This window comes from Nannobrachium achirus (assembly GCF_963921795.1).
Source record: "Nannobrachium achirus genome assembly, chromosome: 9".
Taxonomy (NCBI): Eukaryota; Metazoa; Chordata; class Actinopteri; order Myctophiformes; family Myctophidae; genus Nannobrachium; species Nannobrachium achirus.
This window is the reverse complement of record NC_137818.1, coordinates 5,758,001-5,785,473: the sequence shown is the minus strand read 5'-3', so window position 1 is coordinate 5,785,473 and position 27,473 is coordinate 5,758,001. Positions and strand designations below refer to the sequence as shown.

The following is a 27,473-nucleotide window of genomic DNA, read 5'->3' as shown; positions in this document are numbered from 1 at the left end:
GAAGGCTTTACATGTGTAACCCTGTGATGTCCACCGGTTCTGTGGCCACATGGAACCTAGAGTCTCTATGCTGGGGAAAACATTCAGCCAACGGCAATGTGAGATTGTAGATCGGCTAATATTAATCAAAGAGATTTGGTTTAAGGGGAAAAGAAGGACGTTATACGGAGCCCTTGGGGACCCCCTGTCAACAAGGTTTATAGGGCGGTGGTGAATGCAATCTTAAAACAATACTTCTAATGGATTCTGTGTTGAATTAAATGAAAACACATTTTAAAAGAAAACGTTGTAAACCGTTCAACGCTATAACAGACTATAATAAAGCTGTGGCGTCGAAAGCGCAGAGGTCGTTTTTTAAACTAATGTTTTCAGAACATTTACTGTATGTATTAAAATACATAAATAAGCACAATCCTGATGTGTGTCAGGGGAACACACTCGCTATGAGAGGTTGTTAAAGAACCCATCCATGTGGAATGTTTATAGTGAAATGTATACTAGTGAAAGATTAGCCCATTTAGAACGGGTACACAGTATTGTGTATTATTATTTTATGCTCTAACTATTGAAAAATAGCAGATCTACAAGCTTGCAGCGCGGCACCGAGTGCCGCGCTGTAAGCTTGTAGATCTGCTATTTTTGAAAAATCGTGAAAATAAGAATTTTGACCCGATTCCATAAGTGTCTTTTGAATCCTTCTAAGATTTTTTGAAAAACCTACGTTTCTATGTCAGCAATCTGGCCAGCCATCGTCAAAGAAAAGGTCCTTTTCACTCAACCGGAGCTCAGTTAGTCTGTTCTTGAGAGACTACTATGTCAGTGGTTCTCAAACCTTTTCATGTGAATTGTGAAGGACCCCCAAAATGATAGGTATTTGGCCAAGGACCCCCCATGTCAAAATATTTAGTTCCAGGGACCACCCAGAAGCAACAGTTGAGTTACAAACGTTCGCTTTAAAAATACATATATTCAAAGATGTGTACACATTTTCACAACTGATAAAGACACGAGTAATGTTCTATGTCTGGGCATGTCTGTGCTGCTAGCGCTTGGCAGCGGGACAGCGTGTCTCTCGTCCAATTAAATTAAATAAATGTGATTCATTAAGGGTCTCAGCTCCTGTTCAACTAAGCAACAGTCACACAGGCTCAGTTAGGGCCATCGCACGTACTGTAAATTAAATCACATGACACAGGGACCAATCAGAGCCACGGAACACAGTCACATGACAGTCACATGACCAATACTACCGCTAACTACTCTGTAAACATAAACATGTCGTCACCGTCGGGTACAAACCATGTTTCTCCATGCTTCAACTTTTTAACGTTTACTTTTTCTTTCTCGTAGATTAATGCCCTACTTCGTACATACAGGGGCAGCAGTAGGGCAATGGTTCTCAACCTGTGGGTCGGGACCCCCAGTGGTGTCCCCAAATTATTTTGGGGGGGGTCCCCAGATGTTTAGCTAAATGTTAACATTGTTTTTTCACTCAACAGTAAACAGACCAACATACAGTATAAGTGTATACAGGTTATCTGCACATTTCTAAAGTGACAATTTAAGGACTTTAGAGACATTTTTAGTACCTCCGGTTCAAACATTGGTCAAATTGTCAAATATCAGAGGCAGAAATTGACGGGGACGGGGAGTGACACGCGACAATGGTCGTCCAGATCGGGAATCGAACCGGCGACGCCGCCAGGCATCCATGCCTATGTGGCAATGGCTAAGTGGTATGCGCCTGGACCAGTAGGCCAGCGGGCGCCCCCTCAGAACTCTATTTTAGCTGATTTTGAAAGTGAAAGTGGTTGTCTGTCCAGGAGTTTTCATACATATTTATGAAGAGCTTGTGAAGAGCTTGTAGATAATAACAGCATTGATCCGCTGGGTACAGGGTAGGGCATTAACGACTAGTGATTTTTGCAAGTCGACTCGACTTAGTAAAAAGTTGAGTTGAAGTCGACTTTATCGTTTGATGACGTCATCACATCACACACGACCCCCCGATTATTTTGGGGGGTCCCCAGATGATTAACTTAATGTGAAACATTGTTTTCTCACTCAACTGTAAACAAACCAACATAAGGTTTAAGTGTATAGAGGGTAGCTTCACATTTCTAAAGTGCCAATTTAAGGACCTTTTAGTACCTCTAAAATGACAAATTAAACATTGTCCAAAATTGTCAAATATATAGTCAGAAATTGTGAAAATAGCAGATCTACATGCTCACAATAGATCTGCTATTTTCACAATAGAACCATGTTATACCAAATGTAATGTAGCACTGTAATATTGGATCATTCCGTCCTTGACAATAAGCAATCCTACTGTTTGAATGCTGTTCAGACGCACACATGGAGAAAAAATAATGATAGAAAAAAAATACAAAGGTTTAATTTTTTTCAACTTCAACTTTCGACTCTCTCTGGTGGGAGTCGACTTGTGTAATGAAGTCGACTGAGTCGACTTTTTCATTCATTCATTAATGGTATTTTTTTCAATCACATTTGAAAATTTGATTTAATTCTATTTTGGCTTTTTCCGGGGCTTTCCAGAATATATCTGAGGCTTTAGCCACGGTTTCTCCCCCCCTCCTCTCCCCCCTCCCCCCCATTTCCTAAAAAGTGTGGCTATTTTGGTGAAGAGATTCTGTGTAAAGTCAACAAAGTGTACATATTGTTTAAGGGGATACACTTAAACTATTTAGGCCTAGGATTATTGAATGCTTTAACCAGTGAAAAATAGCAGATATCTGCTATTTTTGAAAAGTCGTGAAAATGTGTGAAAATCTTTGAATATATGTAATTTTTTAAGCGAACGTTTGTAACTCAAATTTTGCTTCTGGGTGGTCCCTGGAATATTTTGAGATGCGGGTCTGTGGCCAAATAAATATCATTTTTTCACATGAAAAGGTTTGAGAACCACTGACATAGTAGTCTCTCAAGAACAGACTGACTGAGCTCCAGTTAAGAGAAAAGGTCCTTTTCTTTGACGATGGCTGGCCAGATTGCTGACATAGAAACGTAGGGTTTTTCCAAAAAACCTTAAGAAGGATTCAAAAGACACTCATAGAATCGGGTCAAAATTCAAATTTTCACGATTTTTCAAAAATAGCAGATCTACAAGCTCGCAGCGCGGCACTCGGTGCCGCGCTGTGAGCTTGTATATCTGCTATTTTTCAATAGTTAAAGCATAAAATAATGATACGCAATAATGTGTACCCGTTCTAAATGGATTAAACAAGATGTAATCTCTTGCTCAGGGTCCCCCTGGGGTCTGATCTTATTCTTATCCTTTTTTTCTCTCTACACCAAATCTTCCATGGCTATCGGCTGTTTTTTTGCATAACGCTGTCCTATGACGCCATGCCCAGAATAGAGACGCTAGGATTCATGAGGTTAAGCCTTTTAGGCCTAAAATTATCGAATGCTTTAACTATTGAAAAATAGCAGATGTACAAGCTCACAGCGCGGCACTGTGCACACAAAAAAGTGTGCACATTTTTCAATATATATTTTTCAAAGCAAACTTTTGTAATTCAAATCTCTACTTCTGGAGGGGGATAGATGGGGGTCCGCGGCCAAATAAATGTAATTTTGGGGGTCCTTGATATGAAAATGGTTGAGAACAGCTGATTCAGAGGAAGGATTTAGAAGTCGGGTCAAAGATATTCAAAGACTTGCACACATTTTCATGATTTTTCAAAAATAGAAGATCTACAAGCTTGCAGCGCGGCACTCGGTGCCACGCTGTGAGCTTGTAGATCTGCTATTTTTCAATGGTTAAAGTGGTTCAAATATAACGTGACACGGGCTCGTTCCGGGTCTTTGAGGGTTAAAGTCGTATCAGATACAGTATGTTCTGGAAAGCCCCAGGAAGCCAAATAAAATTACACCAATTTTCAAATGTAATTTTAAAAAGAAGATGATGCGGGCCGGCCCAGCGACTACAGTTGAACAGGAGCCAAGATGGCTGGCCAGGAACTTTTACACAAATGTTTATTATCAATGTGAACTGCTCCTGTAACTTTAAACTATGTAAAAATGACTTCATATATTTGATATACTGTACATAGCCTGAAACATGACCCCATACTAAAAGATTTAAGCACTAGGGGTGTAACGATATGGTAACTGAATCGAAAAAACGATTTTGAGTTGCAATGATCTACTACAGGGTTCCTCAATAGGCGGCCCGCGGGCCATTTGCGGCCCGCAGGGGGCTACTGTCTGGCCATCCAGTAATAATGGTGGTATAAGAGCAGCAACAACACTAGTATATCGTCGTTGTTGGGTGGAAACCTTAAATCATTTTTAAAATGATAAATGCAAAACGAACGGTTTTGGACATACAAGGTTTTCACCCGACAACGACGATATCTGAACTGTCACTGCCCCCTGCAATGTTGTGGCCCTCGGCTTGGTACCCTAGACATAATTCGGCCCTTGGGGAAAACTAAGCAGGGAACCCTGATCTACCATATCGACATGCAAAAGCATATATCGTACTGTTTTGGCTTTGCATCGTATCGGTATCGTTTTACAGTCCAGATAATCGGTATTGAATCGCTTTGCAGTGCAAATAATTGATTGTATGGAAACTAAGTATTTGTGCCTTGTATTTAGACATGTTAAGAAGGAAAATGAAAAAGAGGGGTTTAATAACTTTTCCTTTACATATAGCTAGTCTTGGTCTAACGATAAATGTGTGTAATCTCTGTGTTCATGTCAAGGTGTGGGTTTGTCCATAATGTGTTGAAATATAATGTCCATGTATTTGCTAGAGAATCAAAGTGTTTACGTATTTATATAAACTAGAAGCGGGCGGCCCAGCGTCTAGTCGGCGACCTGGCCAACTCGGAACAATGTAAATAGGGAATGAATGCCCCGCCCTTTAATGCAAACCCCATTATACCTGTTTTTTACCTGGTCATAGGACCCGTTTTGACCATCTGTCTGCCTGTGTCCATTTATGCCCATATGGAGATATCTGTATCTGTCTGTCTGTCTGTCTGTCGGCGTCCATTTTATGTCCATATATGGAGATCACTGCAGTTATAGTTCTGGGTCCATTTTATGCCCATATATGGAGATATCTGTCTCTGTCCATTTATGTCCATATATGGAGTATCTGTCTGTGCCTCCAACTGTGTTGCAGACACAGTGCCGGTTCCCCCTTTAATGCAAACCTCATTATACCTGTTGTCATAGGACCCGTTTTGAACATCTGTTTGCCTGTGTCCATTTATGCCCATATATGGAGATATCTGTATCTGTCTGTCTGCGTCCATTTTATGCCCATATATGGAGATCTTTGACCATCTGTTTGCCTCTGTCCATTCATGTCCATATATGGAGATATCTGTATCTGTCTGTCTGCAATCCATTTTATGCCCATATATGGGGGCATTCATTTTATGCCCATATATGGAGAACGCGCGTGCCCGTGGGACGAACGGTTCTCGAGATACGCGGATTACATACATACATACACACTCACAGAGATTTTTTGTTGACTCATGTGGCGTACGTGATGTCAGAGCCTTTTATGAAGTGATGTCACAATGAGTCAGAGCTTTCGCCGATTTCCTCCGGAACAGCCTGATGTCAACAATCAACCCCGCATAAGGAGATTCCGAACGTTTCGCGCCGGTTCGGGAAAACCGCGCGTCGGTTCGGGTCGAGACCCGGCACTGCACTCCGTGCCGCGGCGGGGAACGCGCGTGCCGAATCTGAAGCCGGTGGGACGAACGGTTCTCGAGATACGCGGATTACAGACACACACACAGACAGACAGACAGACAGACACGCAGAGACTTCACGCATTTATAGATAGATAATAATAGATTTTCCCTTAACACAACGGCCGCCAAGGTTTCTAACATTTCTAGCTGTTGCTGGTGCCGCTGTTCACTTATGCTTTATTTTGAAGAGCCTCTGAAGCATAATCCATTTGTTTACAAGCGCTCGCGAAACTAAAATCCAAACCGGGGCCGACCATCGCGGTAAAGTGTCGCCGTGAAAACAATCAGATCTCTGCTTCCCTGGCGTTCTTTGCACCTTATTCAGAGATAATGCCCTTTTTATGTTTCAGCTTTAGTGGGAGAAATATGTAACAAAAAAAGGCAAATGTGTTCACTTCCGGCAGAAAGCGTGAAAATTTGCACCTAGGGGTATTTTTGTGCGCTGAATTCAAAAATTGACGGTCCCAAGCACTTTTCCCATGGGATCTGGTGGCTCCCATTCACTTACCATACTAGGGAAAAAAGACCCCCCAAAAAATCTTCTTCAAGTAGCATGTGAGGGGTCAAACTAGGTGTTTTTCGGGATTCTGAATCCATTGCAAGCATTTGTTTTGCACGAAAAACATTCCTTTCCGAGAAATGGACACAACAAAACTTTGAAAAGTGATGACTCATCACTAAACCATAGTTTGTGGGGTCCATTTCTTGCCCAAGGAATGTTTTTTGTGCAAAACAAATGCTTGGAATGGATTCAGAATCATGAAAACACCCTAGATAGACCCCTCACATGCTACTTAAAGAAGATTTTTGGGGGATCTTTTTTTCCTAACCCTAACCCTATGGTAAGTGAATGAGAGAAAAGTGAATTTCAGAAAAGTGCTTGGGACCGTCAATTTTTGGATTCAGCGCACAAAAATACCCCTAGGTGCAAATTTTCACGCTTTCTGCCGGAAGTGAACACCTTTTTCACATATTTCTCCCACTACTTAGAATAGAAGTCAATGCAGCCTAGACACTCCATTTTGTTTCTGTGCGAGTCACGTTATGACGTATGGACCAGGGTCTTTCACAGACAACACAACATGCGCGCAGCTACACGCTGCACAGTTAACCCTTTGTCTCGTCTCTCAACGAGACAACTGATTTTTGGCACAGCGACCTCCAGTGGCCGTATCTCGTTACTGAACGAGTTTGGCTCCATGGGTGTTAAAAACATGCACTATTGACACGTTTCACACAGATTTAATTTCTTTGCTAAATAGTTACTATATCGATTTTAAATCATTGAATCGAATCGTATCGTACCGCCATGAATGAACCAATATCATCCATGTATCGTATCGTCAACCATGTATCGTGATATGTATCGTATCGTTGTTAAATGTATCGTTACAACCCTATTAAGCACTCAAGCTACATTTTTATCAGAATAAATATGAATTAATACTTGGAAAAGGAAGTCGCGTTTCAACAAGGGGAGTCTCAGTCCTAAACTTGTTCCAAAAAGATATGAAAGAAAAGTTTTTTGTCTTTTTTTCTTTGAATTTCCAAATCATGGAGGACAAAGTGCTCACATTACACGTATTGATTTGGCAACGTCACAATACAAAAACACTTAGCGCGTTTCAACGCTCCAAGGAGGCTCTGACGAGGCTCTGTGCCCAAAAACCAGCAAGCATTTTTTTTTCTATTGTGACGCGAGCCAAGGAAGTAAGTGGAATGGAAATATGAATAATATTTATTGACTAAAAAACGGGAGACACTAACAGATTAATTCCTTTCTCCGTCTTAAAAAAAATATTTATTTACTGTAACACAATAAAGTCCAACGGTAATACACACGCTGCAAGAGAAAAATCAATTCACACACACACACACACACCGCCAAAACCCCCAAATACCTCATTGCCAAGAACTGGACTGCTGTATTTACACACACAAACACACGGACGCGTGCACACACGCACATGCGCACACGCACACATGCACACACACACACCAGAGTGAGAGAGAGAGAACAGAGAGAGAGACGGAATGGTAATAGCAGCAGTTGGGAGATACGGTATCAGAAAATTAGCAGCCGTAAATTTAATGGAAACTTGTTGACATGGTGTCTGTCTATGCACGTGCGTGTGCGTGTCTGTTGACATGGTGTGTCTACGCACATGCACATGAGTCTGTGTGTGTGTGTGTGTGTGTGTGTGTGTGTGTGTGTGTGTGTGTGTGTGTGTGTGTGTGTGTGTGTGTGTGTGTGTGTGTGTGTGTGCGTGCGTGCGTGTGTGTGTGTGTGTGCGTGTGTGTGCGTGCGTGTAATGTTTACCCCACAGAATAAATACGTGTACTGAGAAGAAGAGAACGGGTTCAATTTACTGTAGATTAAAAGTTCTTCTCCAGCGACTGCAGGCCAGCAGCACAGAAATTGGTTTCCCGTACAGAATGTGCTCCACATCCTCTGCTAAATGAACTCTTGTACACACAGCAGGTGTGATCATCCTTCAGGTCCCACGTCTGATTGCTTTGAGGTAAACGCTAGACGGAGCGTTTGTATAGCGGCTTTATCCAGAGCACTTCAGACTGTGCATTCGTTACATTCACCCATTCACACACACATTCACACAGCGATGGCGGAGGAAGCCATGCAAGGCACCAACCTGCTCACCGGGAGCAACTATAGGGGTTCAGAGTCTTGCTCAAGGACTCTTCCACATTAACTCAGGGGGAGCCCGGGATCGAACTGGGAACCATCCTTATCGCAAGAGGCCGCTCTACCACTGCTGTTCCTAATGTCATTTACAGATCAGCATTCACGGGTGAACTGCTCACACTGTGTACTTTTTTTTAAAAATATATATAATTTTTATCCCACGATTTTGTAACCCATTTTTTCACCCAGTGCCAATTGCCTAAGCTGTAGTCCTAGTTTCTGCCCTTCCCTCTGCCACGCCTGGGGAGCCCAGGCTGGCCAGGGGGAGGCAGTATAGAAACCAGGACTACTGCATGTTTTTGTGAGGGTATCTACCCTAGGAGACATGGGGAGAACATGCAAACTCCACACAGAAAGGCCCTTTTGCCAACCCCACCAATGCGTACGTTTGCTATATTTTTTTAAATAGATTTAGTGTAGAGGGGGGGAAAGGAACAGACCTAGTATAAATCCTTAGGGCACTCCGGTCAATGAAGTATACAATAATAATAATGGATTTCATTTTTATAGCGCTTTTCTAAGCACTCAAAGCTCTTTACTACAATGGTTCTTTCACTCAATTCATTGGGAAGTGAAGCAGTGAACAGGCGACGCCAGCGTCCTCACTTCCCACATTCACACACCAACGGTGGCAAAGCTGACACAGACCCACTCACTGGAGGCAATGTGGGTTCAGAGTCTTGCCCAATGACACTTTGACATGTGTACAGGAGGACGGGGATTCGAACCGCTGACCAACGGATCATTGGACGACCTGCTCTATCTCCTGAGACACAGCCGCTGCAGTACTGTATATGTAAGCCATTTACCATGAGAGGGAGTGGGTTGTTGGCTGATTTACCACGATTTATATCAGCCAACAACCCACGACCCTCGAATGGTAAATTGCTTTTTTACCACTTCTACCATATAAATGAAAGAAAACACAGTTGTAACTTGCAAGGTTATTTAGTTACAATCAACTGCAACACAACAGTGGGCGGGGTCCATGAGCCAACTCAAGGTTGTTGACTGATTTACCACTGTTTTAAGCCAATCAGAATCCAGTATCTGAACATGTGACCACAAAAAGTGGTAGAAAGAGTGGTTAACTCATATATTATGACGTATTTTGATCCTTGTCAACCTAACGCACAGACCGCCAATGACGTCATTTGAAGCATTTTCAGTCGTTTACGGTTTACCAGACTTTTTACTGTAGTTGTAACAGAAGTTATTCCTATGTTGCAGTCAGGGACGTGCTGGCCATTGGGAAAAGCGGGACAACTCCAGAACGGCCGGTTCATTCCCGGCCGGTCCAGGCCGGCCATTAGGAAAAAATTAAAAATAACATTTCGGCCTTCATTCTATTTTGGGGGCTGGGCGGCCAACAAAGTAAATCGTCACTGTCGGGCAGAAACCTTGTATCTCCAAGTTTCATATTTGTAATTTTTTTCGCAAAGCCAACCCATGCTTCATCATACAAGGCTGTCGCACAAAAGTAGTGAAAACAGTAGATCTACAAGCACACAACGCCTCGTGGTGCGAGGCGTTGTGTGCTTGTAGATCTGCTGTTTTCACTATAGTTTGAAATCATTTTTAAAATGATAAAATACAAAACAAACGGTTTTGGACATACAAGGTTTCCACCCGACAACGACGAAATATAACTCATGTAATTGGCCCACTGCCTTGTCACTTGTCATGATCTGAAATGGCAAATCTTTGAGTAGCAGCAGCGCTATGGAGAGAGATCTCTCTATAGCACGCAATGAGGGCCTCTCCAACTCTTTTTCCCGGGCTGAATCAGGGGCCCAGCACGTCCCTGGTTGCAGATAGCAGGTCTAACGGGGACACTGACTGCACACTGATCACTGTGATGCAACACTTCATTCTGGAGCTGAAGGGGAGCTGCATTCATTCTGCAGGATGAAAACATCTGCAGGAGGAACGTTGTGATGGGAACATGGAGACCAACCATGTAGCTCTGGTCCACAGCGCTAGCAGGAGTTCTACTTAACACTATGTCAGTGATGATCCAGAGACCATGCACTGATACCGATATGCACACATGGTAACAGCCACATGCTGAAAGTAACGGTGCCCAAATTTGGAGATGACTTAAGGGGAGCACACACTGCGCAGGAAGAACCATGGGAGAACATGTTCACCGCGTGGCAACGCTGGAAAAATAGAATAGCGGCGTATCGGCGTGGCAGGCGAGGCGGGAGACCCGCGGCTGCGCGCTAGTTCATTGAAAATGTTTTGACACGCCACTTCTGTGCCGCCTCCATGACGCTTCCGCGTCCGGTGTGTGTTCCCCTTAACTCACCGATTGGCCTACCTAAGTCTTAAATCCTACCATCCTACAGCCAATACATTCACCTCAGTACACAGTCTACACACCACAACAACGGGCAATAAATAAAGTTTATAGTTTAGTTAGTCCTGACGTCCTAGACTGGTATGATAACAGGTACGCTGACATCCCATAGATGGCTTACAGTAGCTCCCAAAGAAGATAGTCGGTGACATCATCCATGTCCATATTTGGGCAATCCTAGCCCATTTGTTTGTTTTTTTGATACGCCTGGCTTTGTGCGTATGTATCGTACAGTATGAAAGGATCTCCATGTATGGAGATAACTAACGTCCCAGAGAGAACGGCCCATAAAAGGAGATATGCACGTGTGTCGTGTTTGATACCATACAAAGTGAGCACCGCTCACTTCGCCCCGCTGAGATTTTTCACAAGAAATAATATGGCGCTGACCATTTGTCAGATTAACTCTGGACAGACACACAGACACACAGGACAAACAGACGCCCTTATAGACTCTTTCAGAAGCAGGCAGTAAAAATAAATAAAAGGCTTGTGGCGTTTCAAACACACAGAGCAGAGGAGACAATAACACAAGGTGAGGTCAGTGTCTCAGACAGTGAAATGACTTCACCGTGTTTATGAGGACCAAACGCTTCTTCATCTGAGAGACGCACGACGAGTCCTACACACACTGTCCTCTGACACACACACTACACACCACTCAGCAACACACCACAGCAACACACTACACACACACTGCAACACACCACACACACACACACACACACACACTACACACACAGAGCAACCAGGGATGTCGCACCAAATTCTGGGCCCTGGGTACAAGGATTCACTCACATGTTGTGCTTTAACTATTGAAAAATAGCAGATATACAAGCTCAGAGCGCAGCACCGAGTGCCGCGCTGCGAGCTTGTCGATCTGCTATTTTTTGAAAAAACTTGAAAATTTGTGCAAGTCTTTGAATATTTCAAATCCTTCTAAGGTTAAAAAAAAAAAATGTTTCTATGTCAGTGTTGCTCAAACATTTTCATGTGAAGGACCCCCAAATGATATGTATTTGGCCACGGCCCCCATCTCAAAACACTTAGCTCCAGGGACCCCCCCAGAAGCAAAATTTTAGTTACAAATGTTTACTTAAAAAAAATACATATATTCAAAGATTTGCGCACATTAGCAGATCTACAAGCTCGCAGCGCGGCACTCGGTGCCGCGCTGTGAGCTTGTAGATCTCCTATTTTTCAATAGCTAAAGTATAACATAATTAAGGCCCCTCCACCTTGGGCCCTAGTAACTCAGTCCCACTCCCCCCCCCCCCCCTTGTGACGCCCCTATGAGCAACACGAACACACCACACACATACTCTCTCTCTCTCGCACTCTCTCTTCTGCTCTTTCTTTCTCTCCCGAGATAGAAACATCCATGAGCGACGTTATTCCATCCATCCATCCTGTCACAATTATCACATAATAATCGCCTAATCGCAATTATTTGAGATTATCGCAGTTATTTTGCATAATTGCCATAATTGTTTCCATGTTTGAGAAACTTTCATACGTTCGCAAACATTTTCCAATAATAGCAGAAAAAGCTGATCAACAAGCTTACGTGACACGTTGCAAGCTTGTAGATCAGCTATTTCTGTATAAAACGATTAGCAATTTATTTTACATTTATTTTATCATATCTGCTCTGTGCAATTTGTGATTCCGAAGCCTAAAAAGGCAAGCAGAAATTACGTTTTGGTTTTCTTCATATGATCAATGCCAAAAACACAATTAAATTGTTAATCGCAACTGTTTGCGTGACAGTCAATAGTCAACTTAAATGTGTAATCACGACAGCCCTGATCATGCATCATCCATCCATCCATCCATCCCCCCATCCATCCATCCATCCATCCATCCATCCATCCATCCATCCCTCCATCCCTCCATCCATCCATCCATCCATCCATCCATCCCTCCATCCCTCCATCCATCCATCCATCCATCCATCCCTCCATCCATCCATCCCTCCCTCCATCCATCCATCCATCCCTCCATCCATCCATCCATCCATCCCTCCCTCCATCCATCCATCCATCCACCCATCATCATCCTACCTTCTTCAGGGTTCCACTGCGGGTCCCCACAAACACCACAGTGTGTTCTCCGTAGGTGTATGCTGCCACGGAGCCCATGCCCTCCGTGCGGTCCTCGTACAGCGGGGTCCCCTCGATCACCCTGAGGCCCCCCAGGGGCTGGTTCAGCACCAGACCACAGAAGTCATCTCCTATCTGCTTGGGCTGGAGGGGGAGAAAGAGAGAGGGAGAGTCAATGTCAATGTACCGGTATGTTATTTTTTTTTACCTTAAAAATAGCTGATCTACGATGAATCCGGTCAATTTGACATATGGTGTGCCGCGAAAACTGTCGTCTTTTTCGCATCTTCGCATTTAAGTCAATGGGATTTTTTTATCCACTAATACATTCATATAAATTAAACTACCGTATTCAACATATCTCTTAGCAAAATGAGCAGAAACCTGCTCATCTGGAGCAATAGACCCTATTCACGGCCCGCCCACGCACGCGCACTCAGCTAATTTCTCAGCAACTTCCTGGTGCGGACGTCAGCTTTGAAGGGTAAAATAACACAGAAATAGCTGGACTTAAAGCCAACAAATCATTATTTCGAACGGTAAAGTAAATTATAACGCTTTGTGCCTTTTACTATCTTGTGTTCTTTATCATGCTAGCTGTATTTTGCGATTTCTGTGTTAACTCAATAGGCTTCCCCTTCAACCGTGACGTCAGCACCAGGAAGATGCGTAACGTGAATTTGGTCAATTAGGGGTTCAGTGGTTCAAGGACACTTCAGCACGTAGCCAGGTGGAGCCGGGAATTGAACCTGGAACCTCCGGAATCCAAAGCATTGCATCACCTTTCCCTTATGGGGGTCAGAAAAATGTCCTCCCAAAAAAAAGTCTCACACACACACACACACACACACACACACACACACATGCCATCTAATTTGACTTTATTTAAAAGATGACATTCGGGTCGAGGAGACCTTCCTGGAGTTAAACCAACCATAAAGTGACAACTTAGTGCTTAAACTGATTCTACAGCCTGTTAATTGCAACACTGCAGCTGTGCCAGAGGTGTGTCCACCATCATAAACAGATAGATCACCCACCGGGAGCAGTAAGTCATACTTAATTAAACATTTAAAAAGTGCTTTTGGACGCGACAAATATAGATTCCCTGGTCGGACAGATTATTTGACTTTTTAGACAATACTTGTATCTGCAATTACAGCCAATTCGTAACCATTTTCAACTGGACAACCCTTTTTTTTTTTTTTTAAACGTTGTTATAGGTGATTTCTTTTTTTTTTTAAATAAAGTTGCGTTGTGAGTTTGTAGATCGGCCTTGTTTTTTTACAACTTACAGTACAAGTAACTAAACAACAACTAATCAAATCTACATTCTTCAAATATATTAGAATTACACAATCGAGAAGCCCAAAACATTGGTAATCTAATCGGTTGGTGGAAAGAATCGCTAAAACATTTAACTTCGTGACAGGTCTCTCTGATCACAACATAATATTCTTTTCCAGAAAACTCTCAAAACAGGCGTTTAGCAAAGCTCAGTCCCAGCCTATAGTCAAAACAATCCCAAAACATCTGCAACATAGCCTTGAGGTTGCCCTACAAGGGCTAGAGTGGGATGATCTACACTCATGTGATGATGTTGAGACCGGATGTAATATCCTGCTCTCCAAAATTGGCAGGGTAATGGAATCTTTCACCAGAGGTGGTAACCAGAGGAAAGTGAGAAAAATTACTCTACCTTGGGTCGATAAAAAATGTAGAGATCAAATGAAAACCAGAGATTTACTGCTTAAAAAGGCATTAAAATCTGGCCTGACAACGGACAGACAGCTATTCACACATGCTAGAAACAAAGTCACAAATTTCTTAAGGAGGGCTAAAGCTGGATTTTATATCTCCATCATAGAGAGTGCCAGAGGAAATGGAAAAAAAGTGTGGGAATACATAAATAAACTGACAGGGAAATACTATAAGCAGGATAATAACAACTTAGAACTTAAAATAGATAATGTCCTGGTGAAAGATCCCCACACGCTTGCTAGCAATCTAATGCTGTTTTTTCTAAACTCTGTGTATGAAATCACACAGTTGTTCAGACCCTCTAAGTTTGTTTCACGCCCTGTTCAAAATGATCTCCCCATTTTTAATTTGGAGGAAGTCACAGAAAACGAGGTGACAAACATTGTCAGATCACTGAAAGCATCCAAAGCTAAAGATGCACACGGGCTTGACACAAACTTTCTTAAAACAAATATTGTATCTCTGGTGGCACCAATCACACATCTGGTAAATCTGTCCATAAGAAAATGCACTGTCCCAACTCAGTGGAAAGCTGCTGTTATAACACCTATATTCAAATCTGGCTCAAAAACGGACATATCAAACTATAGACCCATAAGCATCTTACCTGTTATATCAAAAGTGGCTGAAAAGTGGATTGTAAAGTCTATTGTTAAACATCTAGGCAAAGGCTACACCCCTCTGCATCCTATGCAGTTTGGGTTTCGAGCCTTCCACTCCACTGAGTCAGCAAATTGCTTATTCATTGAAAAGCTAAAGTGTGCTTTGAACAAGGCCCCCTGCGCAATGGCAGTATTTTTAGATTTCAAGAAAGCATTTGACTCTGTCAGCCATCAGGTCCTCTTGTCCAAACTAACACATTTCAACATGTCCCCAGAGGCCATCAAATGGTTTACATCATACCTATCAAATAGAGAACAGTGTGTAAGCATAAATGGCATCAAGTCTCCTTATCACACTTGCTCGGTTGGTGTCCCCCAGGGATCAATAGTAGGACCAATTCTGTTTTCTCTGTTCATAAACGACCTACCTGATGTATGTAAAGATGTACATATCCAGATGTACGCAGATGATGCGGTTATACTGACTCATGGAAAGAGCTATGCAGAGGTGTCAACGGTTTTAACTTCTGTTCTGACCAGCGTTCAGGACTGGCTTACAGACTCATGCCTGCTCCTGAATGCAAAAAAGACGGTCTGCATGGCTTTTTCCAAAAGACCAGTTGTGATGGAGTCATCAAATGTGTTTCTGGGTGGAGAGGAACTTGAACTTGTGCCAGATTTCAAGTACCTCGGGGTCATGTTAGACTCAACCCTAACCTTTAAAAAACATGTAAAAAAGGTTACAAACACAATCAAGTTCAACCTTCAGAACTTTAAACAAATCAGACCTTGTTTGGCAGTTAGTGCTGCTAAATCTTATCTCCAATGCATGATCCAATCACACATTGAGTACTGTTTCACAAACTGGTCTTGCACAGGTATAACGATTCTCAAACCCATTGAACAGCTATATAAGAGTGCGCTTAAGGTATTCGATAGGAAACCCCGCTCATATCACCATTGTAATATTCTTCAGAGGTACCGTTTTTTGAGTTTCGCTAATTTTAAGGTATTTAAACAGGTCAGTATCATATATAAGACCCTAAATGGTCTATGCCCACCTCCCCTAAAGGAATTCATAAAAAGGAAGCCCGATAGAGGACTCAATACTAGAGCAATCACTAGAGGGGATTGCGAAGTACCGTACCGGGTAACCGCTTTTGGAAAAAACACCCTCTCAGTGCAGGGATGTTCAATCTGGAATGACCTACCTCTAACAATAAGAGACTGTTTGTCATTTCCATCCTTCAAGTTCAATCTAAAAAAATGGTTAGTTGACAATCAAACCTGTGACCATGTATAGTTTTAAGAGTACAGCCCATGTCATGTACGTATATTTTTAAACTTTTCTTTTCTAATGTAGGGTACTGTTAGTAATATGTGTTGTTTTTGTTGTTTTCTCTTGGTTGAGGAAAAATAGTATTGTATGTATGTTCTTAGGCGCCCTCTCCTAATGTAGGGTTACTGTTTGTTGGTATGTATTGTTTTGTCTTCATGTGGGGACTACGGATGAAATTTAGCATTCTTGCTAATTCCGGCTTATTTACATTGCTTTCATGTAGTGTTCATTAATATGCATTGTCCCGTCTAAATAAACAAATAAAGTAAAGTAAAGTAATCGGTGTTCTGACACTCTCAGAACTGTGTCGAGCTCTAAGCACCAATAGCATGAAGGGAACCAAAACAAAGGTGTCTGTATGATGTTGTTGAATGCAAGTGTGTGCGTTAGGGGTGTAATGATAGTAACTGAATAGAAAAATCTATTTTAATTTGCAATGATCTACTGTACCGTTTGCAAGAGCAAAATATCGTACCGTTTTGGCTTTGTATCGTATCGTATCGTTTTAAAATGTGATGATCGGTATCGAATCGTTTTGCAATACAAATAATTGATTGTATGGAAACCAAGTATTTCAATTTGTGCCTTGTATTTGGCAATTTTAAGAGGGAAAATGTAAAAGAGGGTTCTAATTACCTTTCCATTCCATATAGCTACTCTTGATCTATCAATAAATGTGTGTAATCTCTTCTTCTGTTCATGTCAAGGTGGGTTTGTCCATACGTGTTGAAATGTCCATGTATTTGCTAGATAATCAGAGCGTTTACTTCCATAATAATAGATTTTGTACAGGTTTTACACAGATTTAATTTCTTTGCTAAATAGTTACTATATCGATTTTAAATCATTGAATCGAATCGTATCACCATGAATGAACCAATATCGTCCATGTATCGTATCGTTAACCATGTATTGTGATGCGTATCGTATCGCTGTTAAAATGTATCGTTACACCCCTACTAGTGTGCGTTTGTGTGTGCGTGCGTAAAAGTATTGCAAATTAATCAAGGCCATTTTTCGCAATTTTTGTAAATAAACCAGGGCAGAATATAGACTAACTCGTGACAAATATGTTCCTCGTACAAAGACAGCTTTACTAACAGAGAAACCCCCCCCCAAACGCTGTCCCCATAATGTCACATTTGAATAGGAAGACCTCACACACATGTGCGCACGCACGCACGCGCGCGCACACACACACACGCACACGCACACACACACACACAGCTGTACTGTACATAATAAATGGAGGTCAACTACAGTACGTTCTCTGTCTCCGTCCCTCCATTTCTTTCATCCCTCTCTCTCTCTCTCTCTATGTCTCTCTCTCCCTCTCTCTCTCCTTATCATTACATCTTTCATATTCTCTCTCTTCCTTTGTCTCCGTGTCTCAGTTTCCACTTTCTCTCCTCCTCCCCCTCTCCCAATCCCATCATCACTTCTCACCCCACACACACACACACACACACACACACACACACACACACACACACACACACACACACACACACACACACACACACACACACACACACACACACACACACACACACACACACACACACACACACACACACACACACACGACCCCCCTGCTGTGCGTGTGGGGGAGGCATTGAAGACTGAATGTCTGAAGATGAGTTTGCGTGCACGTGCGCACGTGCATGTGTGTGTGTGTGTGTGTGTGTGTGTGTGTGTGTGTGTGTGTGTGTGTGTGCGCGTGTTAACCCAGTTATGTCCGTGTGGTGGTTATTATTCACTCAGGCCCATTCATTAGATTAGTGAATGGTAACCATGGTAACCAGCACTGGTAAACATTGGGGTTTACAGCTTGGGGGCGGGGCCAGGGGACCACCAGTGTGCTGTTAACGCAACTCTCAATCTGTCTGTCTCTCACACACACACACGCACACGCACGCACACGCACACGCACACGCACACGCACACACACACACACACACACACACACAGTCTTGAGAGGAAATCTACATTTTAGGAGGACAATTTTCTAAAATGCTACTTTTTAAGGCTGACCCTGACTTATATTTAGTTTTGTGTCAGAATTAGACATAATAATTATAACCCCTAAACCTAACCTAACCCTAACCCTAAACCTAACCTAACCCTAAACGCTTAAAGGAGTAGTTCACCCCCCAAAATGACTTTTTTTTTTCTATTGATTACTCATGCCATGGAGACTAGAGTTCAATAATATTTTTAGTTTTTGTCACATTCCTAAGACAAAAATGTGATAACAATACATTTTCCCCCATTCGTTCCGGATGGTGACCCGTTTCGAAACGGGTCCCCATCCGGAATCAATGGGGGTAAATTTACTCGAATCAAATTTTTGTCTTAGGAATGTAAAAAAAAAGAAAACAAGAAATATCATTGAACTCTAGTCTCCATGGCTTGACTAATCAATAGAAAAAAAGTCATTTTGGGGGTGAACTACTCCTTTAATCCTCCTCCAAACCCCAACCTGAATCACTTCCTAATTGTAAGCATGATCTAACCCTATGAACTGTACTGTTTTCTCTGGTGTAAAATACATTTTCCTCACCACGTCCAGTTCTCAATCTATTCTATAGGCCTAATTGTGGGGACGTTTAGCCTTCACAAGTATCACACACACTAGTGATGGGACGACGATCGATATTATCGTTTATCGTGATAAAAAAACACAATAATCGTATCGTGGAGATTTAATTTATCGTGAAATTATCCTCAGTCATGCACAGGGATCAATTCACATTTCCGGTACCACTTAAACCCTCTATAATCGGTAAACTGGACCAGGAAATAACGTACTTGATACAGTCTTTTTTTCCTTTTCACTCTCTACCAAATCTCTTTGACAAAGGATAGCTGATCTATAGCTTGTAGATCTGCAATTTTTTGGCAAATGTTATGGCACGGGTTAATGGCTGTTGGGGATGTTTTGATTATCGCGATAATATCGTAAATCGCAATTTCTTTGGTCACGATAATGATGACATGACATCGTCTCATCCCTAAAGTATAGCATCGCACGCACGCACACGCACACACACATACACGCACACACGCACACACGCACACACGCATGTGTGTGTGTGTAACTCACAGTGTTGATGCAGGGCAGCTCCTTGTTGAGTAACCATGGCAACGAGAGGCGTCCCTCTCCACGGTAACAGGAGCGTATCCTCTCCCTCATGGCCAGGTTGATGTGATGCAGCGTGAACAGACACAACACCGTCTCTCTGGGGGGGTTGGAGCGGTTCTTCTGACCCTATATGAAACAACAACAACATTTAATAAACAACAGCGTGAACAGACACAACACCGTCTCTCTGGGGGGGTTGGAGCGGTTCTTCTGACCCTATATGAAACAACAACAACATTTAATAAACAACAGCGTGAACAGACACAACACCGTCTCTTTGGGGGGGTTGGAGCGGTTCTTCTGACCCTGTAAACAACAACAACATTTAATAAACAACACCGTCTCTCTGGGAGGGTTGGAGCGGTTCTTCTGACCCTGTAGGACACGATAACACTACTTAATAAACAACAGCGTGAACAGACACAACACCGTCTCTCTGGGGGGGTTGGAGCGGTTCTTCTGACCCTATATGAAACAACAACAACATTTAATAAACAACAGCGTGAACAGACACAACACCGTCTCTCTGGGGGGGTTGGAGCGGTTCTTCTGACCCTGTAAACAACAACAACATTTAATAAACAACACCGTCTCTCTGGGAGGGTTGGAGCGGTTCTTCTGACCCTGTAGGACATGATAACACTACTTAATAAACAACAGCGTGAACAGACACAACACCGTCTCTCTGGGGGGGTTGGAGCGGTTCTTCTGACCCTATAGGAAACAACAACAACATTTAATAAACAACAGCATGAACAGACACAACACCGTCTCTCTGGGGGGGTTGGAGCGGTTCTTCTGACCCTGTAGGAAACAACAACAACATTTAATAAACAACACCGTCTCTCTGGGAGGGTTGGAGCGGTTCTTCTGACCCTATAGGAAACAACAACAACATTTAATAAACAACAGCGTGAACAGACACAACACCGTCTCTCTGGGAGGGTTGGAGCGGTTCTTCTGACCCTATAGGAAACAACAACAACATTTAATAAACAACAGCGTGAACAGACACAACACCGTCTCTCTGGGGGATTGGAGCGGTTCTTCTGACCCTGTAGGAAACAATAACAACATTTAATAAACAACGCCGTCTCTCTGGGGGGGTTGGAGCGGTTCTTCTGACCCTGTAGGACACAACAACAACATTTAATAAACAACACCGTCTCTCTGGGAGGGTTGGAGCGGTTCTTCTGACCCTGTAGGAAACAATAACAACATTTAATAAACAACACCGTCTCTCTGGGGGGGTTGGAGCGGTTCTTCTGACCCAGTAGGAAACAATAACAACATTTAATAAACAACACTGTCTCTCTGGGAGGGTTGGAGCGGTTCTTCTGACCCTGTAGGAAACAATAACAACATTTAATAAACAACACCGTCTCTCTGGGGGGGTTGGAGCGGTTCTTCTGACCCTGTAGGAAACAATAACAACATTTAATAAACAACACCGTCTCTCTGGGAGGGTTGGAGCGGTTCTTCTGACCCTGTAGGACACAATAACAACATTTAATAAACAACAGCGTGAACAGACACAACACCGTCTCTCTGGGCGGGTTGGAGCGGTTCTTCTGACCCTGTAAACAACAACATTATTTAAAAGAATTCAACATTCCTAAAGCTATCCAGCAACACATCCATCCATCTATCCATTCAATCATCCCATCCATCAATTAAAGATCCTTCCATCTCTCCCTCGCTCCCTGTATGGCTGGGAGCGTGACGCTGTTACTACATGTCATCTTTTCGACACCCGACTCTAACCCTCACCCTAACCCTAACCTCCGTGGAGTGAGTCGCTAACCCTCCGGTCGAAATGATGGTCGTTCAAAAGAGCGTGATGTATGGCTAGCCCTTATAACATTTGTAAAATCATTCAAAAAAAATTAAAAAAATGAAAGTAAAAAAATTCCAGGATTTCAACATCACAATTTGGAATGTTGCCATCAACCAAACCTGATTAAATGTCAAACTAGCTTACGATTTTCTTTTAATTAGACATCAAAATCTCCTCCTCCTCCTTGTAGCACTGACTAGCATTGACTGTTATGGACACTTTTGTTTGGCACTGTATTGTATTATAGTTGCGCTTAAGGTTTGCATTTTTTTGTTCGAGTTGGCTGTTTCACGTTGAGCATTGACAGTTTTTTGACACTTTATGTATTATAGTCTTCGTTCCCTTTCTTTGTTGTACCTTGCTCTTTACTGTTCTTTTTTATTCTTCTCATACTTCTCTGTAACTTTGTAAATATCCTTAAACTGCTGTGCTGCCTCTGGGTAACTTATTTTCCCTCTTGGGATGATAAAGGTATCTATACATTTACTATTGAATTCATTGCAAACAGACCACTAGGGGGCGAGCCCAACTTGTTTGCGATGTTTTTTGAAAACCTTATACCCATACCTAACACCATACCAAAATTCAAATACTCATCACCAAGTGCAGATGTATTATGACATTTTACACATTAAAACCCAGTTTATAGGCATTTTCAGCTCCCGGCAGCCATCGTGGACGCCATCTTGAAAATGATGCCTTTCCGGTAGTTATTTTTTCCTGATTTTTTAGTAGGTTGTTAATCATACCCAATAGTAACAGAAGCCAGTGACAAATCTCTTTCATCAATTATTTGGGGTTTGAACCATATAATAACCTATCTAATATTTGATTAATTGCAAACAGACCACTAGGGGGCGAGCCCAACTTGTTTGCGATGGTTATTGAAAACCTTATACCCATACCGAACACCATGCCAAAAATCAGAAACTCTTCACCAAGTGCAAAAACTTTCCCAGTTCGGCCCCAGCTATATCTCCTCCTCCAACCCACCTAGAAGAAGACCAGTCAACCCACCTGACTGAAGACCACAAACAGCACGTCCTGGTCCTCGTTGAGCCCCAGGGCCTGGGCCAGGCGGCGGCCCGGCTTGTGTCGGTATGCGGCCTGCACCAGCCGGTACTCCACGCCGTCCTTGGTGCAGCCCAGGGGGAACTCCACGTAGGAGTAGAACTCCGTGTCGTTGGAGCACATCCGCACGATCTTGGAGGTGAAGAACTTCTCTCCCGTGGCGTCCATCTGGGTCAGTTGCGTGTCCAGCTGCAGCGTCAGGAAGTACACGTACGTCCCGCTGGAGAAGCCGTAGATGTAGTAGATGTCGAAGGCCGGGTAGAGAGACAGCGTGTCCGATGGGATCTTGATCTAGTAGGGGTAGGGGGCGATACGGTTTTTGATTAGTTGATTATTTTAGTTGATTATTTTATTAGACAAAAATGGAGAACAGTACAAGTATAGTCAATACAATTGAAATGTAGTACAGTACAAGTACAGTTAAACACCCTGCCTAAAAGGAACAAATAAGACCTTTTACGGTCTTTTTTACATTGAAAGCCCTCTGTATTTAATTCATGGACATAATAAATAGCAAGCAAAAATCAAAGAAAACATTCAATAATATTGCAGTTATAAAAACACTATGTACAGGATAAGGGAAACAAGGGGGTGGGGCTAAGGTAAGGTAAGGCTCACTTCTTGCCTGTCTTTGGGAGAAGTGATAACTACCTCCTTCTCTGGCCTCCTGAAAGGTGAGTTTTCACCTGTCTATGGGAGAAGTGATAACAACCTCCTTCTCTGTCCTCCTGAAAGGTGAGTTTTCACCTGTCTATGGGAGAAGTGATAACTACCTCCTTCTCTGTCCTCCTGAAAGGTGAGTTTTCACCTGTCTATGGGAGAAGTGATAACTACCTCCTTCTCTGTCCTCCTGAAAGGTGAGTTTTCACCTGTCTATGGGAGAAGTGATAACTACCTCCTTCTCTGGCCTCCTGAAAGGTGAGTTTTCACCTGTCTATGGGAGAAGTGATAACTACCTCCTTCTCTGTCCTCCTGAAAGGTGAGTTTTCACCTGTCTATGGGAGAAGTGATAACAACCTCCTTCTCTGTCCTCCTGAAAGGTGAGTTTTCACCTGTCTATGGGAGAAGTGATAACTACCTCCTTCTCTGGCCTCCTGAAAGGTGAGTTTTCACCTGTCTATGGGAGAAGTGATAACAACCTCCTTCTCTGTCCTCCTGAAAGGTGAGTTTTCACCTGTCTATGGGAGAAGTGATAACAACCTCCTTCTCTGTCCTCCTGAAAGGTGAGTTTTCACCTGTCTATGGGAGAAGTGATAACTACCTCCTTCTCTGGCCTCCTGAAAGGTGAGTTTTCACCTGTCTATGGGAGAAGTGATAACTACCTCCTTCTCTGTCCTCCTGAAAGGTGAGTTTTCACCTGTCTATGGGAGAAGTGATAACAACCTCCTTCTCTGTCCTCCTGAAAGGTGAGTTTTCACCTGTCTATGGGAGAAGTGATAACTACCTCCTTCTCTGTCCTCCTGAAAGGTGAGTTTTCACCTGTCTATGGGAGAAGTGATAACAACCTCCTTCTCTGTCCTCCTGAAAGGTGAGTTTTCACCTGTCTATGGGAGAAGTGATAACTACCTCCTTCTCTGTCCTCCTGAAAGGTGAGTTTTCACCTGTCTATGGGAGAAGTGATAACTACCTCCTTCTCTGTCCTCCTGAAAGGTGAGTTTTCACCTGTCTATGGGAGAAGTGATGACTACCTCCTTCTCTGGCCTCCTGAAAGGTGAGTTTTCACCTGTCTATGGGAGAAGTGATAACTACCTCCTTCTCTGTCCTCCTGAAAGGTGAGTTTTCACCTGTCTATGGGAGAAGTGATAACAACCTCCTTCTCTGTCCTCCTGAAAGGTGAGTTTTCACCTGTCTATGGGAGAAGTGATAACTACCTCCTTCTCTGTCCTCCTGAAAGGTGAGTTTTCACCTGTCTATGGGAGAAGTGATAACTACCTCCTTCTCTGTCCTCCTGAAAGGTGAGTTTTCACCTGTCTATGGGAGAAGTGATAACTACCTCCTTCTCTGTCCTCCTGAAAGGTGAGTTTTCACCTGTCTATGGGAGAAGTGATAACTACCTCCTTCTCTGGCCTCCTGAAAGGTGAGTTTTCACCTGTCTATGGGAGAAGTGATAACTACCTCCTTCTCTGTCCTCCTGAAAGGTGAGTTTTCACCTGTCTATGGGAGAAGTGATAACTACCTCCTTCTCTGTCCTCCTGAAAGGTGAGTTTTCACCTGTCTATAGGAGAAGTGATAACTACCTCCTTCTCTGGCCTCCTGAAAGGTGAGTTTTCACCTGTCTATGGGAGAAGTGATAACTACCTCCTTCTCTGGCCTCCTGAAAGGTGAGTTTTCACCTGTCTATGGGAGAAGTGATAACTACCTCCTTCTCTGGCCTCCTGAAAGGTGAGTTTTCACCTGTCTATGGGAGAAGTGATAACTACCTCCTTCTCTGTCCTCCTGAAAGGTGAGTTTTCACCTGTCTATGGGAGAAGTGATAACTACCTCCTTCTCTGGCCTCCTGAAAGGTGAGTTTTCACCTGTCTATGGGAGAAGTGATAACTACCTCCTTCTCTGTCCTCCCTAAAGGTGAGTTTTCACCTGTCTATGGGAGAAGTGATAACTACCTCCTTCTCTGGCCTCCTGAAAGGTGAGTTTTCACCTGTCTATGGGAGAAGTGATAACTACCTCCTTCTCTGTCCTCCCTAAAGGTGAGTTTTCACCTGTCTATGGGAGAAGTGATAACTACCTCCTTCTCTGGCCTCCTGAAAGGTGAGTTTTCACCTGTCTATGGGAGAAGTGATAACTACCTCCTTCTCTGGCCTCCTGAAAGGTGAGTTTTCACCTGTCTATGGGAGAAGTGATAACTACCTCCTTCTCTGGCCTCCTGAAAGGTGAGTTTTCACCTGTCTATGGGAGAAGTGATAACTACCTCCTTCTCTGTCCTCCCTAAAGGTGAGTTTTCACCTGTCTATGGGAGAAGTGATAACTACCTCCTTCTCTGGCCTCCTGAAAGGTGAGTTTTCACCTGTCTATGGGAGAAGTGATAACTACCTCCTTCTCTGTCCTCCTGAAAGGTGAGTTTTCACCTGTCTATGGGAGAAGTGATAACTACCTCCTTCTCTGGCCTCCTGAAAGGTGAGTTTTCACCTGTCTATGGGAGAAGTGATAACTACCTCCTTCTCTGGCCTCCTGAAAGGTGAGTTTTCACCTGTCTATGGGAGAAGTGATAACTACCTCCTTCTCTGGCCTCCTGAAAGGTGAGTTTTCACCTGTCTATGGGAGAAGTGATAACTACCTCCTTCTCTGGCCTCCTGAAAGGTGAGTTTTCACCTGTCTATGGGAGAAGTGATAACTACCTCCTTCTCTGGCCTCCTGAAAGGTGAGTTTTCACCTGTCTATGGGAGAAGTGATAACTACCTCCTTCTCTGTCCTCCTGAAAGGTGAGTTTTCACCTGTCTATGGGAGAAGTGATAACTACCTCCTTCTCTGTCCTCCTGAAAGGTGAGTTTTCACCTGTCTATGGGAGAAGTGATAACTACCTCCTTCTCTGGCCTCCTGAAAGGTGAGTTTTCACCTGTCTATGGGAGAAGTGATAACTACCTCCTTCTCTGGCCTCCTGAAAGGTGAGTTTTCACCTGTCTATGGGAGAAGTGATAACTACCTCCTTCTCTGGCCTCCTGAAAGGTGAGTTTTCAGGGCAGTTTTGAAGGATGCCAGCGAGCTACATGTTTTAAGGGAGGTAGTCAAGGAATTCCACACCTGGGTGGCAGTGTTGTAGAAGGAGAATTTACCCATATTTGTCTTATGGGTTTGTGTTATCAGATCATTGTGTGCACTCCCTCTGGTGTTGTGGCTGTGGGTGTCGCTAACTTTTTGCTTATGTTTGGTCAGATACGCGGGAACTGAGGGGAGATGGTGATTAAATATCGTTGAGACGATACAATGTCTCCACAATACGCCTTTTCAGAGATATTGTATATATATATATATATATATATATATATATATATATATATATATATTGTGATAAAATGAGGGAGAGCCTCATAAAAAATCCTGTTGAGTTGTTAATATAGAAATTCATTTAAACCGGCATTTTGGTCTAAATCAGTAGTTCTCAAAACTTTAAAATGTCAAGGTCTCCCCTTAACTCTGACAGTATACAAATGAAACCAAATGGACCCATCTGCTATTTTTCAATAGGTAAAGTATAAAATAATGAAGGCCCCTCCACCTTGGGCCCTAGTAACTCAGTCCCACTCCCCCCCCATCCCTTGTGACGGCCCTGGGTGGAGCACTGACCTGTGAGGAGACGAACTCGTCCTGGTAGACCAGAGAGAACATGAAGACGTTCTCCTCGTCGGGGACCAGCTTGCGACTGGACAGCGTGGGGAAGTACTCTGACTTGCCATCGATGGACGCCCCGATGAAGAGCCGCCCGCCGCCCTCCACTCCGCCTTTACCCGACCCAGGCTTCTTCTTCTTGGGGTCCGTGGTGAACTCCTCGTCCCCCACCACCACGCCTGGAAGAGACACAAAGAAACACACTCTGAGTTTGACGTTTTACCATGGATATATACCGGTATGCACAACATCCGAGAATCGTACACCCTCGGACCCACTGCAAGGCATGACATTAAGGCTTGTCCTGTTGTCCGGGACAAGTAATAAATCCTTCCCTAACCCTAACCCTTTAAAAAATATATAGTTTATAAAACTTGGCTATAGGAAGTCATAAGAATGAGTTGTCAATGCCCCTGGTGGATGAATTTGTTAATTGTTGTGAGCATGTAGATCGGCTATTTTCACAATGTTCGCCTCTTG

At 43.2% G+C, this 27,473-nt stretch overlaps 1 protein-coding gene across 1 annotated transcript in view; it reads right to left on the bottom strand.

Moving 5' to 3' along the window:
- The window catches only part of plxna3 (plexin A3), a gene marked incomplete at its 5' end in the record, with an annotated part of 238,462 nt that overhangs the window by 202,663 nt on the left and 8,326 nt on the right, over positions 1-27,473 (bottom strand). The window contains 4 exons of the mRNA XM_080733945.1: positions 12,877-13,059; positions 19,724-19,888; positions 22,617-22,961; positions 26,952-27,172. Of these exons, the coding sequence (XP_080590071.1) occupies positions 12,877-13,059; positions 19,724-19,888; positions 22,617-22,961; positions 26,952-27,172 (914 nt within the window). The remainder of the gene's footprint in view (positions 1-12,876; positions 13,060-19,723; positions 19,889-22,616; positions 22,962-26,951; positions 27,173-27,473) is intronic.